This window comes from Nelumbo nucifera, chromosome 3 (genome assembly GCF_055504915.1).
Source record: "Nelumbo nucifera cultivar China Antique chromosome 3, China Antique-T2T, whole genome shotgun sequence".
Taxonomy (NCBI): Eukaryota; Viridiplantae; Streptophyta; class Magnoliopsida; order Proteales; family Nelumbonaceae; genus Nelumbo; species Nelumbo nucifera.
This window is the reverse complement of record NC_142651.1, coordinates 13,337,345-13,353,918: the sequence shown is the minus strand read 5'-3', so window position 1 is coordinate 13,353,918 and position 16,574 is coordinate 13,337,345. Positions and strand designations below refer to the sequence as shown.

Below are 16,574 nucleotides of genomic sequence, written 5' to 3'. Positions count from 1 at the left end.
CTATCTTAGTTTATTTGAGTCTTTATCATTTTTCAATGTTTCATGTTATTTCAGTAGTTCATATTTTACATAATTTTTTAAAATCAGTTTCTTATATGTTTATTTACATTATCAAATCTTTCAGATTTAGCGTTAACATTACATATGTAGGATTTATAAGAATTTCCTTAGCATATCCATCCATATCCTAATTATTGCATTTAACAGAGTATACATTGGCACATTTATGATATGTGAATTACTGCATACTCAGTTTGAAATATTGATTATTATACTACAAATGTAATTAAGCCATTTAATTCTTTTTAGCTCTAGCCATTCTTTTTCTTGGATGTGCAAAATATTTAAATGGATTTTATTATTATCAGAAAAATAAATCAACTTAATCTTAATTTCTTATATAACTTTTTAAGATTTATTAATGCATAAGCTAAAAGAGCTCATCCAATGACACTTAACATCCAATTCGGATTAGCTGAACACTTAACATCCAGTATTAAATCCATGGGCTCCACTGAAAAAGATGTGGATCCCATGTATTTAATACTGGCGTGAAACCTTAACATCCAATTCGGATTAGCTGAACATTTAACATCCAGTATTAAATTCAAGCGTTGCATTGCCCATAGACAATTCATGCTGTTGACTTGGACTGCCTCGTCTATTAGAGTAAACCATTTTTTTTTTTTTTTTGCTGTTTATCCAACTTGTCTTCTGTAGCACATATTCACAGCAATGAAATAAGAAAATTCTATGGATTCCTCTCACTGTGGAAATCGTTCTGTTGAAACTTGAATATTTATACATATATAGTGTGAAGAAAATGGTATCGAAGTTGGATCTGCTCTTCACACAACGCGCCTCACCGACCTCGGCACATAGATGCTCCCAATGCTCGGCTGAGGTCGGTATGAGGCACGCTGTGTGAGGAGCAGATCCGATCCAGTCTCAGTGTAGCATTGGGTGATCCCTGGTAAGTCTAGTCTGTAGCCTCTCTTGTCCAATAGTCAAGATGCGAATAGGGTAGTGACTAGTGAGTGCTACTCCAATAGGAAGGAGTTATCCGAATTGAGATGTGCTCTTCACAGAGCGCACACCTCACACCGACCTGGCAAGCCACATCCCACCAATAATAAATGAAGATGTTCCCGATGTGCGGCCAATACAGACTATGAGGTCAGTGTGAGGAGCAGATCCGGACTTGAGTTATCCACAGTCCGCACAGTGTATTTGTTAAACACCTCCGCCGGACCGTGGTCCATGTACATTGACTTCCCTTCATCCGCGGGCCCCATTCTCCCATCCCATCACAGAGCTTTAAAAATGAAGGAACCAGCTAAACAGTTCACCATCTCCAACTTCCAAAGTTACCAATGCTTAGTTATTCCGAGAGTGACCATATTGCCAATGATTCTGACTTCAATCAGGAGACTCAACTTGTATAACATGAGAGTAAACCATCTAGAACAATCTTTAAAATCTTATTTCTCCCTTTTCCGTGTAGACTGTCATCACTATACGATGTAAAATTCAACCGTACTAAAATCAATTTTTTATATAAAACTTACTCCAATCAAAATCAAACGCAGAGCCTAAAAAAAGTTGGCCTTCTGAGTATGTGATACATAAGTTATCTACCATTACCAAGGAAGAGGTGGAGAGGGAGAGCATCAAGCTCTTGTTCCTGACTAGACCAGAGAACTGTTTAGCTGATCTTGATAGCTGTATGACAGTCTTTCGGTCCAATCATTACGCTCCACGCCAGTCATAAATGGAAGAGAAAGATTGAGCAATGAGCGGTAGTGGGCCATAAACTGGCACGAGGCATTCATGGATTGTCCTGTGAGTCTGTGACTGTGTGAGAGAGAGAGGGCCCATGTTTATCTGAAGGTTCTCATATGAAACATAATTTCGAGTTGCCATTCGGTCTCTCTCTCAACTCTCCCACCGCTCCTGTCTCCCTTCAAGAAGCGGCAACTCTCTCTCTCTCTCTCTCTCTCACCAGTCACCACCGCTGCTGAGTTCAAAACGGCAACCAGTCGCCAACGCGGTGATACCTCTCAAGCCCTAACATAATCCGCCGAAGAGCCAATCTTTCCCTTTCATCACCGCCAAACAGAGAACTTACTTGAGTCGTCTTCAGGAGACGGGTATTCTTCCGTAAAGGCATCAAGGCCTCCAGGTTGTATTCCGCTCAGTCATTTGAGCTTAGTAACTTACAGCAGAAAACGAAAACCTGTTTCTGTCGTGTTCGCCGGTTTTCGCTTGCTTGTGTGGTAGGAGAGCCGCTAGCTGTGTGATGGCTGCGGCAGCTCGGTCAATTGCCGGGTTCACAGAGCCTGTCAAGTATGGTGTTTCGCTATCGCCAGTTTCAATCCGCCACTCCCTTGCCTCAGCTCGTTATGTGAGTATGTCTTCTGAATTCTGAATTTATCCACCTTACTACATTCTTTTTTGAATATGAAAAGGAAAGGAAAAAAGGTTCGCTACATAAATCATAAATGGATGTTATCGTGGAACAGGGGTACCGGATTTGCTCGCTGTCCATGAATGGATGCGAAGGAGACCCAAAAATCCCAATCGGAACTGTTGAGACCAGGACGTTTCCGGCGGTTGGAACACCAGCAATGGCTATGGACAGGCTCAACTGGGCAATCTCTGAGCTGAAATCAGATCCACCAGGTTTTAGTTCCGGAATTATCCGTCTTGAGGTAAATTTTACAGGTTGCAGTTGCACCTCTAAAGTCTATCGTCTTCATCGTAGTTGGTTCATTCATGGTGCCCAATGCCCAGGCGCAGGAGACTCTGTTTTTCAGCTAGTTGATAAGATAAAATAAAAAAATCTTGCTTAATGTTGGTCATAGCCCATAGCCCATAGCCCATAGCCCATAGCCATAGGTGATATCCATTTTTTTGTATAAAGACTAAATTCTCCCTGGAAATGATTGTTTAGTACCGTAGCCGGTCCATTTTTTTTTTATAAAACATTGTTGAGCTCGCTGGTGAGTGGTGGCTCGTGTCGAGATCAGATTGGCGCATGGGAACATCTAGGAAGTGTTCCCAATACACGGCAGAAACGCTGTGGAGCGCTGATGCGGAGTGCTGTGTCAGTCGACTGGACACCAAATCTGTGGCTCAGACTGTTCCACGTGGTTGATTTTTGACGGAACAGTTCTCTTAGCTACTGTTAAAGTAAGTAAGCAAGCCCACCTAGATCGATGAGATGGTCATCGTTCAGCGCAAATCCCAATTTTTAGTTAGGGAGGAATTAGTTCCAGTAGACTAGGTTTTGTTTTTGCAAATTTCAACCCTGTTCTCTGGTTCGGCTCAGGGTAGATCCGATAAAAGTAATGTGTAGAACCACTTCCGAACCGTATTCACGCATGGCACTACAATCGATGTGTGAGTGGGACCAACCATTTTACCCCCGGCCCCCGCTATTTGACTGAGTGATGGAGTGATTGAGTGAAACCTTTTTTTTTTTTTGGGTAGAAAAAATGTGATTGACTGATTGTGATTGTGAACCATAAATGTTGACTTCGAGCAAAATGATTGATCTCCTCACTCTCATAGCCCATAAACAGCAACAAGTTCATCTAATTTGTTCTTAGGACCAAAAAAAAAAAAATAAAAAATTACAGGACTAACTTTCAAGTGGTCCTTGTGTATAGGGCGATGAAAACAAAGAATTGAACTTGTAGCTTGGTAATCATGATTATGCAAGAGCAGTCATGTTGAATAAATCCTCAAATAGAATTCTTTGCCGTTCAATACACACCTCCTTCTATAGACATGGCTCCCACAGCCTATGGTGTCGGTTTGTCATCGTCTTGGGCTCCAAGATCGAAGCATTTTATAGAGAAAATTATTCAAATTTCTCCTGTACTTTTTCACATGGACTTGATTGCGAAAAGTTGTACGGCCCTGCCCCATAAGCTCCTTGGTTTCTGTTAACTCCTAAAAGTTGCAGGCGTGCTAACTGTATATACCAAAGAAAATGGGTGTGAAGACCAAGTAAATCTTTATGCCACGTCTCTAATCAAGATTTAAAATAGAGTTTCTCACTTGTGATGTTTGGGTCTGAAGGTGCCAATTCAACAACAAATTGAGGCCATTGGTTGGCTCTATGCTCAGCACCCACTTCCTCGTTGCTACTTCTCTGGTAGAAAACAGAGTAACCCTTTGGATTTTTTCTTGGATTTTACCAATGGAGATTGCCAAAACCCAAGGGGACACAAGTTGGTTAGCGTTGCTGGGGTGGGGTCCGCTGTCTTCTTCCAGCAGTTACATCCTTTTTCATTAGATGATTGGAAGTGTATAAAAAGGTAACATTTTTTAGACTAGACACTGCTATATGGCTTTGGTGATCTTATCCTAACACTATATATTCTTTTTTTCTTCCTTCAATCAAGGTTCCTCTCTAGAGATTGCCCTTTAATTCGTGCATATGGGGCTATCCGGTTTGATGCAAGGACCAAAATCTCATCCGAGTGGGAAGGTTTCGGTTCATTTTACTTCATGATTCCTCAGGTAGATAAGCTGTTTTCTACAGTAACACTTAACAGTCTATGATTATAGACATGTTTCTCTTTAGCATTTAAACAACATGGTTCAAGGCTAAATGACAGGTTGAGTTTGATGAACTTGAAGGAAGTTCTATGCTTGCTACCACCATTGCATGGGATGACACCCTTTTGTGGACTTGGGAAAATGCAGTAGGCATGGTTCAAGCTACAATGAGCCAGGTAAAAAATTTGATGATGAATGTGACTTCAATTTGTACAGTCTCATGTTGCCTGTTATCCTTTTACTCAACAATCTCTTTATTCCATTTTAATTTTAGCATAATTTTCATTATCACAGATCTCTTCCTTTGTTGCAAAGTTACAAAAGGAAGTTCCAAATGGATTCATCCTCAGCAACTATCATGTTCCTAGCAAGGCATCTTGGGATATTGCTGTTAACAGAGCTTTGCAGATGATAAATAGTGGTAAATCAGGACTGATTAAGGTATTCAAGATTTCAATCAAATCATCTTATGCTCCGTTAATTACCACAGTTTCTTTCTAGTTTTAACCCCACAGTTTAACGGCAAAACATTTATCCTCTGGCTAGTTGTAGCGGAGATTTGGGATCAAATCCCATTGCCACCACGGTTGGGGGTTATATAGGTATGGGGGATAGGCCACCCCCCATTGTGTAGCCCCCATGAAGCAAAAAAAAAGTCTCTTCATTAAATGGCTTCACAAGTTTCAAGACCATCGCTGCACAAGCCACAATTCAGTTTACAGTTTACACAACCCATAATGTTGAAACCTGGAAGGAATTTTTCTTTTCTTTTTTATTTTGTAGTTTCTTATGAGCTACCATCTCCAGTTCAATTTTTATTTCTCATCTTATACTTGTTCTGACACATCAAGGTTTTCGTGGAAATTTAGGTTGTACTTGCAAGGAGTAGCAGAATTGTTTCTACCATTGATATTGACCCTATAACATGGTTAGCTTGTTTGCAGGTATTCTTTTTTTGTTTTTTTTTGGCTATCATATTCAATAAACTCATGGCTGTGTATGATTCATCTTCAGATCAAATTATTGAGAATTTCAAATAAACATATGTAGGTTGAAGGACAAAATGCATATCAGTTCTGTATTCAGCCACCTGATGCACCAGCATTTATTGGAAACACTGTATGTGAAACCAAAATTTTGGAAACTTGTGCCCTGCTTTTTCTGCTTTCGCTAATGCTTCTTATAATCTGTTTCCACTTTTCCTTCGTATTGCACCTTCCACCAACCTTTTCTGATGAAACTTGTTATGCTAGAGTCTTCATGTAGTTGCATTGATATAGGTCAATGCAATTTAGAGTTGCTTATTTCTCAGACAGTAGAAAGTTGATTACAGTGAAAATTTCGAATCTAATGAAATGGGCAACTGATGCAACCAAAGGGAATCCAAAATTATAAGGATAAGTGTTCTACAGGATCTTTCCTTTTAAAGTACAGCACATACAAAAGCATAAGATGAAATTTCATGTTCCTATTGGTGTTGAAATAACTTCTTATTTGCTATTCTTCTCCATTACTATTGTATTAATGTAGGATATATCGAGAAGTTGACAAGTATAATGACTGCAAAGAGCTCAAGTGAAGAAATCTGATTAAGCAATAAGAGTAATGGTTGATCCCTATGATTGGCATCCTTGCCCTCTTATTATTAATCTCTTGCTAACGAGATGTTAAAAAGAAGTCCCTGAATATGCAACCTTGAATCTGTGGTGCTCACAAGTTGGTTAGCTGACTAGACAACTATTCTACTGATATACACTGAATAGATATATACACATCTATAAAGAAAAAAAGATTCCGTTTACCTAATTATTTGAAGTATTATGACCTAAAATAAAAGAAAATAAAAAAGAAATAAAGGAATTAATATATCCCAGCTTCTGTTGTTATCTTTTATGGACAACTTATGCCTAATAACAACCAGGTTGTTGAAAATTCTGTCCTTGAAGCTAGAGCATATATATCAATCATGGGCATTTTTTTTTTGCAAAATGGTGTTAGGTGGATGTTATGCACCTCCCTCTCATAATGAGAAAAATAAGCATAACCAAGGAAATTAGTTTTGTCAATCGGATTGAATCTATGTTAACTAAAGGCTAATGAATAAAGTGATTCAAATGAGAGTACAGTCCATGATTCTTTTGCTTATACATCAAACTTCATCAAGGATACCTATAATGTCTCAGTATCATATGCAATTTCTTCGTTGATTGTATTTATCATGTGATTTCTTCTAGTAGTATCTCTCTGTCCTAAATCACCATTTGGATAAATTTTTCCCTTATTTCATGTTTATCTGTCCATTTTTGGAACAATGTTATGAGAATTCCTACATTAGCTTAAGCTAATGTAGAAATATTTACTACATATGCCTCCTTTGTAATGCTATCTGATATCTGGTAGAAATTTTGTGGGGTGTGGCTATTAAGTTTCTGCCTTAGATGGAATTCCAATGGAAAGGCTGGAGTGAATACTGATTGTCCTTTATATTCTCCTGAAGAGTATCCAACAGAGAAAAAAACCTACCATCTGTCCATTTTGAGAAAAAGTTTATCAATTATGAGGCATGGCTTATTATAATAATAATTTACACACAGATGTAAGTGCTATGATCTAACTTCTTACTTAACTTTGTGATAGCCAGAGCAGCTATTTCACCGGAAGTGTCTTAGTGTCTGCAGTGAAGCTTTAGCTGGAACCCGTGGTAGGAGTGGATCAGAGGCTGTAGATCTTCAAATAGAACGTGACCTACTCTTCAGGTTTATTTTGAATTCAAGCATAATGGTTAAGTGGTATATATATATATATATATATCAATTTACTCTGTTGGCCTTATAAAGTGCAATTGTGCCCATTAAAATAGTGGAACAAAACCAGAAATTTGCCTGTTCATAAGGTTTGCACCTTGCCCTTTGAGGCTACACCTCATACTTGGGCGAGTATAACACCTCATTTCATCCTAAATGTCTTTAGACACTGGGAAGAGAGTTGCTTTTTATGATCATTATACAATCGGCTCTCTTACAATTGACTGGTGGTTTCTTTTTATTTCACAGCCCAAAGGACCATCTTGAGTTTACTATTGTGCGAGAGAACATTAAAAGAAATCTAGAGGCAAGTTAGCTATGAACATGCGGATTCTTCAATTTTTCCTTTTTTTATAATGATGCCAGAAATGTGGGGAATCTGGTATTTTTTGCTATATTCATGTTGTCATTTATCATCCGTTCAATTTTCATCTGCTAAATCTTTTTGAATGCTCATGTCCTGTTGTGCAGCTTATATGCAAGATGGTTTTAGTGGAACCAAAGAAAGCAATTCGAAAACTTCCACGTGTACAACATCTCTATGCACAATTGTCAGGCAGATTAAGAAGTGAAGATGATGAGGTAGTGTCAGACACTATACACATTCATAACTTTCAGATTTTGACATTGTCTTCCTTTCCTAGGGAGTGATGGGTTAAATAAGGTCCTGATATTTGGTCTTTCTTTTCCTAGTTTGACATCTTGAATTCTCTTCACCCCAGTCCAGCAGTCTGTGGATTTCCTACAGAACAGGCACGCCAATTTATAGCTGAAACTGGTATGTCTAGGCCATTGTGCCAGTTCTGTTTAGCTACAAATATACTAGGAAAAGAATATGTAATTTTTTTGTTCCTAGATAGCTTTGAAGATTGGAGATCATTTAGTTGTAGTGACTTCTAGAATGTGAACTTGTTGGGTGGTTGGGAGCATTGCATGCTCCTTATTCCATTTGCTATATCTTAGATATTACTTCTAAACAACTTAAATAGTTTTCTTTCATAAGAAAGAAAGTATTTCCTATAGCCCTCTTTTTCAAGCTGGTGCGTAACTGTTTATCTTGCTTAGCTTGTCTAAGATGCTTTCCAACTTATTTCCTCTAGGGATAACATTAATTGACCATACCTCCACTTTTCAACTAAGGTGTGTGGATTTCTTCCCTCTTAATGTCAAAGTCAACATTGATGTATAGAGCCTTCATTCTCTTATCAATATATTTGAAGATGCTTTAACAGTTAACATGACAATGCATGTCTGTTGATAGTCATCAATGAACATAGATCTCAATAAAAGAATATAAGGCTTGCTTGGTAGACCTGTTCACAGGGTGGGCTTTACCACTTATTAACAGAAAATGCCTAGGCCTGAGCCCAAGCCCGGCTTGATTATCAGGCCTATTCTTGAGCCTGAGCCCAGCCCTAATATAAAGCCCAAAGTGGCAAATCCCAAATCCTGATGTACGTTATGCAATATCTTAGTTCTATCTTCTAATTCCGTATTTTTTAACTTGTTCCAGTTACATATTTTGCACATAAAAAATATTGCTTTCCAAGATACAATTATACACCCAAGTTAAAAACACACACACAAAATACCAAAGACAAAATAGTAATACAAGTTTTATATATATATATATATTATTGGGCCAGGCTTATTTAAAAAGTCCAATCCCGGCCTGAAAAATAATCAGGCCTAACACTTACAGCCCGAGAACAAGCCAGCAGGCCTCAAAACAGGCCGAGCCAAGAAGCTTGCCGGGTTACCTGGACCTGGCCCATGAACAGGTCTACAACAGCCTTGGACAGATAAAAGAAGATATAGGACAACTCCCTATGGCTGAACCTCACACTGGATATATAGAAGATTACAGAAATGTCACTGGTGTCCAAAAAATAAAAGAAAGTTCAGGATTATAAACTAGACAAATAGATGGACTCTATCCATTTTTCCTAAACAAATAGATGCTACAATGCATCTATTCATTGTTTTCTTCCATTGTTCTCTTGTTCTTCTTTATTTGTGAGAGAAATCATCCTTAAGGCTATTCTACATTATTAAGTCTGTTGGCTGGTGCAAGCTTCCATAAAACATATGTAGAGGGAGTCATTTTATACCCTCCTAAACCAATAATTTCCTCTTTGTAACTTCCATGTCTAGGATGAACATAGTATCCATGAACCATATTGAGGTTGGGGTATGCAGTGTAATGCATGTGACTATCATGAAGGTTCAGTTTCACCTACCTCTTCAGGCAGGATTTGTCTAAGCAGGGATTATATGACTCTTAAGGTTCCTTAAATTTAGGAAGAGGATGATTTTTGGAAAGGGCATATTTAGATCTAATTAAATGCCTTTCAAAAAAAGATTATTTACATTTAACCAACTTTTCTCATTTATGTGTAGGGTGTATTGATTTTTTAATGTTGGATCAAATTAAAAGGTTGTACTTGTGCTCCTTTTTATGAGTGGGGATATTCGAGATCCATAAATACTGTTACAGTGATGCTATAGAGGCTAATGAGGATATACTATCAATTTTCTTTTTTTTTTTTCTTTTCTTTTTTTTGGTGGTGGGGGGGGGGGGGGGGTCCTGGTCCCCTGATTCAGGCTCTGCTTCCATGGAATCACTTTGTGGAAGTACTATTAAAGGTTGTACGTTCTATAACAAGAATATTTGCAATTTGTTTTCAATGTAAAATGCAGCTTTTAATCATGATCAAAGGTTTAGGCACATATCAATCATTTAAAAAATATTAATTAGAAGGGACTTTAGGTATTTAGAACATGTTTTAAAGTTTCAGTTTGTGCACATGTTATGAATTTTTTACTTATTAGTTCCCATAGAAGCCAGAAGCCAAAAGGAGGTTTTAGCTTGTTCTTGGAGGGAAAAGGGCTTCAGCTTCAATAGAAACAGTTTCTTTATTGGCCTTCCCACTCTGGATAACCATATTTGTGGTTCCCAAGAGCAGTCTTACGTGCAGCCTAAGACTTGCATTAATTAAAGATCTGATGATGTCATTTGGTCTGAGTACTTGGGAATGCCTTTAGGCAAAAAATGTGTGTCAAAGAAGATTTGGGAGCTGGTAGTGAAGAAAAATGAAAGGAAACTGGCCTCTTGGAAAACAAGATACCTGTCAAAAGGAGGAAAACTGACACTACACACTAATCAAAAGTGTTTTGGCCTTTCTTCTGATTTATCTGCTCTCATTATTCCCAATTCAGGAAAGTGCATAAAAAGCAATTGAAAAGAGAATGAGAGACATCTTATGCAAGGATGGAAGGAAGGGTATAAGATCCATTTAGTCAAGTGGAGCAAGGTTTTCAGATCAAGGGAGGTTGGGGGCCTAGGGGTGAGAAAAATTAGAAAACTTAATGTGGCATGTTTGGGTAAATGGTACTGGAGATAGAATGAACAACCTAATATCCTGTGGAGAAGAACAATTTTGGCAACATATGGATCAAGCAATCTAAATTAGGATGCAGGAGAGACCAATATATCTTATGGATGTGTATGGAGAGGCATAAAGTTCTGGCACGACATTAAATATGAGGTTGGAGATGGAACGAGGATAAAGTTTGGCATGATATTAGGTGTGGAAACCACCCTCTAAAGGGGGTGTTCCCAACACTGTTTGAGATTGCACAGAACAAGGAGTGCATGATTTCATATTTATCAATAAAAAAAGGAGTGCATGATTTCAGAGGTTTTTTTTTTCACATGATAGAAGTTCAGGTGACTGGTCCACATTTAGAAGAAATTTGAATGATTGGCAAATAGGGCAGTGGATGGAGTTGATGCAAAGAATCAAAAAAGAATCAACACAATCCGACATGATAGTGCATGATCAGATAAAAGAATTTGGGTGGGGGAAAAATGAGGAATCTTCGCAGTTAAATTGCTTTATGTCAGGCTGAACTGTGAAGAGATGGAGATTTCCAGAGAAAAGAGTTTGAAGGAAAAACTGTACTTTTTATAGGTAAAAGCTTTAGGGTTGTTTGAGGAAAAAATATAATTTCCAAAGAATCTGAAGGTGGTCTTATGGGAAGTGATTCCGGCGGCAGTGATTTGGTCAATTTAGACAGAGAGAAATAGGAGACTTTTTGGAGTAAATATAGCACAGATGAGACAGTTTTGAAAAGTTTCTGGGGTAGAATGTACTCTTGGACATCAGTACACAAGCAGATAAAGGATATACCTTACAGTTCTTTGATTTTAGTAGTCTTTTTGTATCTATGTATACAGTATAATCAATACACAAAAGATTGGATGCTTGTTCCTGTGCAGTACCTTATTGAACAGGATTTTGTACATGTTTTGTTCAGATTAAATTCTTTTTGTATCTAGGTATAGAGTGTAATCAGTACACAAAGATTGGATGGTGGTCCCTGTGCAGTAACTTACTGAACAGGGCTTTGTACATGTTTTATTTCAGATTAATGCAATACTTTACATTTTCTCAAAAAAAAAAAATGTTGTCATTTGGTCAGATTCTCAGCCCATCTACTTAACTCAGGGATTTTACATGACTATTGCACTAAACACAATTCATGGGGAAATTCTGATTTTTAGGTTTTCCTTTCAGAAATTGCTGAACTCTTTAACCTTGTTTTCATTTCTAGCATTTTTAGGATTGGTTGAAGATATTTACTGTTCATATTGTATATCAATAATTTCAATAGATTTTTTTTTAATGAATAATGATTTCAATAGAATATTGTCTCTGTACTCAGTACTCATGCATCTTCATAAAGCACCAGCACGAGCATAATTTATAGGTGTATTTATACAATGTATTGGTGCAGAGCATTACTGATGATATCATAATGTTGTACAAGCTCCTGAGTGTACACTGTAATGAATAGTAGGACATACATAAATGACTATTTACTTGTATAACTGAATTGAACAATATCACTTCATCCTTATTTATCCACCAACTATAGTTATCTTATTCCGACTTGGTTCACTTCATCCTCATTTGACCACATCTAAAACAAGTTTTTGGAAACCAGTAATGACAGTGCATGCAACTTAATGTAAATCCATTATGCTGTGCTTCTCTTTTGTCTAATTTTGCAAATGAGTACGAACTTAAATGCCTCTTTTATTATTGTTCCTTGAGATAGTGTATAATTTTGATTAACAATGCCCTTTCCTTATCTGCAAACTTAGTTACAAATTGTTCATAATTTTGTTCAAAACTGGTAGAATGTGATTCTTACAGTGACCTCCTCAAGTGCTCAAGAAAGTACAGTTTCTTTAGTTAGATGGCTTATTTATCTGAGAACATTATACACACCTTGATATTCAACATGCTTATTATAGCCATATTTAAATGTTATATATTTTAGAAGCATTTTATCCGACCCCATATAGTTGGATTAAGGCTTGGGTGATGATAATGATGGTGATGATATTTTGGAAGCATTTTATTACAGATGATTGTCATGCAGTTACTTTATTCTCGAGGTGCCAATACTCTTTTTTTGCATGAAAATGGAACTGAGAATCATATTCTGGATGCTATCTTTGTAAATAAACTTCTAGTCATTTACTGCTGAGCATTTCTATATTCTGGTTGTTCAGAAATGTTTGATCGGGGAATGTATGCTGGCCCTGTTGGTTGGTTTGGAGGAAGAGAGTCTGAATTTGCAGTAGGAATTAGATCAGCCTTGGTGGAAAAGGTGAGATTGATATTACCTTGTTGAACATTACCTTACAAGGATATCTATATCACTGTACATTTCATCATATATTTTAATATTTACAAATAGACCTAATAAACTATTGTCAAAACTTGTTTTGAACAACTTTAAATTTAGGGTGTTGGAGCATTAGTTTATGCTGGTGCTGGTATAGTGGAAGGAACAAATTCATCTTTGGAGTGGGAAGAATTGGAACTCAAGACATCCCAGGTCTCTCTGTGTGTGTGTATGTGACAATTAGTTGTGCAGAAGAAGATTCAAGTATTTTAAATCAATCTTTTTCTCTCTCCCTCTCTTTTTTTTTTTTCAGTTCACCAAGTTGATAGAATGTGAAGTGCCTCTTTCTTGACACCAAGAACGGTTTTTCTAAGATTCCAACGGAAAAGGTTAGGGTTCTGAAATACAGATTTGTGATTTACAGCTTCGGTTTCAAAATTTAATATTTCTTTGTTCTTTGCTTGGACTAGTTATATGAGTTAGTAATTCACTTACCCTCTGTAGTGATATAATCTGTCCAGAAGACCAGCATAAGAAATTAATTTTACCTTTGCTGCATACTTCTCTCATTTCTTTTTCTTTTTCTTTTTTCTTTTTTTTTGGCAATTACAGACTGATCGGAACATGGTTATGCTGGTCTTGCAAAGGGGCCTTTACAGTAGTACTTCATGACCTGCCTTGGATATTGTTGATGTCCATTTTTTACAGAACATTTAAATATTAAGATAGTATGCTGATATCTTTGAGAATGTAAATCTTGGTACTTAACAAGAAAGGGAATTGAGAAGCGTTTCTGCTCTACACTGTTGCAGCGCTGAGAGAATTTACCTGTAAATATTTACAGTTGCTCTATAAAGAGTTTTGGTGTGTGGTGGTAGTAATTATCCTTCTAGAAAGGAGCATCAGAATCTTCATCAAAGAGGATGTCGCATGAGTTAATCAAGGTTAAACTATCTTTAGCAGCAGCTTCAGTAGAATATCTGCCTGCCAACCGGGAGTGAAGGATTGGAGATCTTTTCTAGCATATTAACTCGGTTTCAAGTAAATGAAACTGTTTTGAGTTGCTTTTCTTTGGTTTCCACATTTATTATTGGTTGATAAGGTTTTGTCATCTTACATTGAAATTCATTGTTTTGTAAACCGCCCATTGGATGCTCGTTTGCTTGAAGGAACAATTATTGAATAAATAAATAAATAGATCATATATTCTTCAGATGAAGCTTGATTTATACTTGTAATTCCAAATCCGTGTTTGCTTGCAACTGGGACGCCAATCCTTTTATTTAGAGTGAGAGGGAGAGAGAGAGATGAATTGAAATATAAACAAACCATATATGATAGTCACTCTCCTACATCCTCAATAATACAATCTGAAAATAAAATACTGTTCTGTATATATAATATATGCATATAATAGATCTCCCTCTCCATGATTTGTGCAATAAACAGTATACATTCCATTCATATGAATTAATGAAGGAATAGATGAAGAATAAATTAAGAAAAAAAGAAAATTAACAAGGTTTATTAATCTTGCAGCCGAGAGCACCCGAGAAGCGAGTAAGCGTACTTACGTAAGTGCCAGGCTTTGCAGGAATCATATCCTTCTTAGAGAATGGATGTTTTCTGCTAGGGTTGCCTGATTGTACGAAGAATGCTCCGTTCATCATCAGATCATCTTCTGATCTCCATGTCCAATGTTTCCATTCACTCTCCGGTGCATAATCCCTCTTGGTCACCTGCAGATACATACATGGCCGACCCACAGAGTAAACTAAAAAAGGGATTTATATATTTTGATCTATCTTCGTTCTTCACCACCTGTTAGCACCTGTTTGTTAATACTAGCTATATATGTAGATTTATTACCTCCTTGGCAGCCAAAGTGGGAGGAGCGATGAACCGGTTGCCCTGGCTGATGATGGTGGGGTGTTCGCTACCACCGATGGCATACATGATCCAGTGAGTGTAGTCATTGTTGACGACGTGGGCGAATCCCCATCGGCACCTCGGCATCCTCTGCACCAGTCCTCTCCCGAAGTGGTTGAACGCCACTGTTATTTGCATGACTGCATCCCCAGAATAGCTACCGCTTGCTCCAAACAACATCACCTGCACCATCGTCATATTCATCGTCGTTAGACATTCAGTTCAGACTTCAGACAGCTATACACGTACACAAATTCCAAGGGGTCGATGGATGCAATTTGTTTCAACTCTGATGGAATGAATACCTCGTTGTGGTGCGTGAAGTGACAGTTGGAGACGGTGACGGCGGTGGTGCTCATGATGGCGTCGATGAGTCCATCCTTGCAGTTGGACATGGAGATGTGATCAATCCAGACATTAGTGGCGCCAAAGAGGGAGATGCCATCGCCATCGCTTTGTGTCCTCAAACCGTAGTGGTCGACGGAGTCCCTGATGAGTCCACCGGACCCAGGGACTATGTCATGAACGTGGAGGCCATGAATGATAACGTTCTTAACGAACTGGATGGTGATGCCTGCGCCGTAGGCGACATGGACGTTAGCGCCTCTGGCGTCGATCGTCTTGTCGCCGGCCATGAGAAGCTCTTGGTTCAGCCTGATCACCATGTCACGTGCGAATATGATCCACAGTGGCTCCTTCTGGATCACGGCGTGTCGCAGTGTGCCGGGTTTTGGGTTCAGCATGTCGTTGTCGGAACCATCAGTGACCACGTAGAATTTCCCCAACTTTCCGCCGATGGTCTTCCGGCCAAAGCCCACGACGCAATCCGCCAACTTCTTGCGATTACGGGACCAGTTCTTCTGGCACCTCCAGCAGCGGTCGATGGGGTTGGTCGCCAAGCACGGTCCACCGTATGGCTTTGTTTTCAAGCTTCTCCTCGTGCCGTTGCTCTCCTGCATGGCCCTGCAGTAGTTGCACCACCACCACCACCACCACAAAAAAAGAAAAAGAAAAATAATAATAATCAAACTTCTTTTACAGATGCAAATCATAATAATCAAGAGTGATTCAACGACGATCAAGATCAACGATGCATGAAGATGAACATGAATATGATGATGGGGGTTGGGATTGAGGATTGATGATTGGGAAGAGAACCCACAAGTGGACATTCATATTTAAGTGATTGATGACTTCATCGGGATTAGGGTGATACGCATCCATTGCATTCTTCTTGGCTTCCTCCGCTCGTTTTTGCCACACTTCGTCGAATTCGGCGATGTGGGCTCGGAGCGTCGGAGTTATTACAGCAAGGTTGAAGGCCAACAAAAAAAGAGATAAAATTGCCTTAGTTGCACCCATCGTTTCGTTTCTGTTATCTCTCTGCTTATTTTCCGTCTGATCTAGCGATAGATGGTGGTGGCCAAGGTCTAGAGTTTAACGCTTATTTCTCACAGAAAAGACTAGACCTAGCCAAATCAGCCCAACCGATTGAACCCAATCAAATTACAAGACACTTAGCATGGTTCAATCGGATTGTTATTATTAAGGAGCTAGCTATAGCGAACTCAT

The 16,574-nt window shown here is 38.4% G+C and overlaps 2 protein-coding genes across 3 annotated transcripts; one reads left to right on the top strand and one right to left on the bottom strand.

The window, feature by feature from the left end:
• The first annotated feature begins 1,928 nt into the window (after window positions 1-1,928).
• LOC104596869 (isochorismate synthase, chloroplastic-like) lies at window positions 1,929-14,286 on the top strand. Of its 2 annotated transcripts, none has more exons than XM_010258194.3 (16): window positions 1,929-2,404; window positions 2,523-2,711; window positions 4,087-4,325; window positions 4,413-4,530; window positions 4,629-4,745; window positions 4,864-5,010; window positions 5,439-5,513; window positions 5,620-5,688; window positions 7,207-7,325; window positions 7,623-7,680; window positions 7,845-7,955; window positions 8,067-8,151; window positions 12,958-13,055; window positions 13,194-13,286; window positions 13,387-13,462; window positions 13,686-14,286. In XM_010258194.3, the coding sequence occupies exons 1-15, from the start codon at window positions 2,300-2,302 to the stop codon at window positions 13,423-13,425; spliced, it is 1,662 nt and encodes a 553-aa protein (XP_010256496.1). In that variant the 5' UTR covers window positions 1,929-2,299; the 3' UTR covers window positions 13,426-13,462; window positions 13,686-14,286. The 2 variants fall into 2 exon arrangements, with proteins under 2 accessions (XP_010256496.1, XP_019053463.1); XM_019197918.2 differs by having other exon boundaries at window positions 2,268-2,408.
• A 95-nt stretch (window positions 14,287-14,381) lies between these two features.
• On the bottom strand, window positions 14,382-16,574 carry LOC104596859 (pectate lyase-like). Its single transcript, XM_019197921.2, has 4 exons — window positions 16,165-16,574; window positions 15,308-15,965; window positions 14,943-15,185; window positions 14,382-14,812 (listed from the first exon to the last, which is right to left on the bottom strand). The coding sequence occupies exons 1-4, from the start codon at window positions 16,362-16,364 to the stop codon at window positions 14,588-14,590; spliced, it is 1,326 nt and encodes a 441-aa protein (XP_019053466.2). The 5' UTR covers window positions 16,365-16,574; the 3' UTR covers window positions 14,382-14,587.

What these genes read in the sequence shown, in the direction of transcription:
- LOC104596859 (XM_019197921.2), bottom strand. Translation starts at nt 16,364, where the DNA reads ATGGGTGCAACTAAGGCAATTTTATCTCTTTTTTTGTTGGCCTTCAAC. An exon ending in ACTTCACGCACCACAACGAG is followed by an intron (nt 15,186 to 15,307) that starts GTATTCATTCCA and finishes ACGATGGTGCAG; the next exon opens with GTGATGTTGTTTGGAGCAAG. An exon ending in CCACTTTGGCTGCCAAGGAG is followed by an intron (nt 14,813 to 14,942) that starts GTAATAAATCTA and finishes ATGTATCTGCAG; the next exon opens with GTGACCAAGAGGGATTATGC.
- LOC104596869 (XM_010258194.3), top strand. Translation starts at nt 2,300, where the DNA reads ATGGCTGCGGCAGCTCGGTCAATTGCCGGGTTCACAGAGCCTGTCAAG. An exon ending in GTAAATCAGGACTGATTAAG is followed by an intron (nt 5,011 to 5,438) that starts GTATTCAAGATT and finishes GTGGAAATTTAG; the next exon opens with GTTGTACTTGCAAGGAGTAG. An exon ending in CATGGTTAGCTTGTTTGCAG is followed by an intron (nt 5,514 to 5,619) that starts GTATTCTTTTTT and finishes AAACATATGTAG; the next exon opens with GTTGAAGGACAAAATGCATA.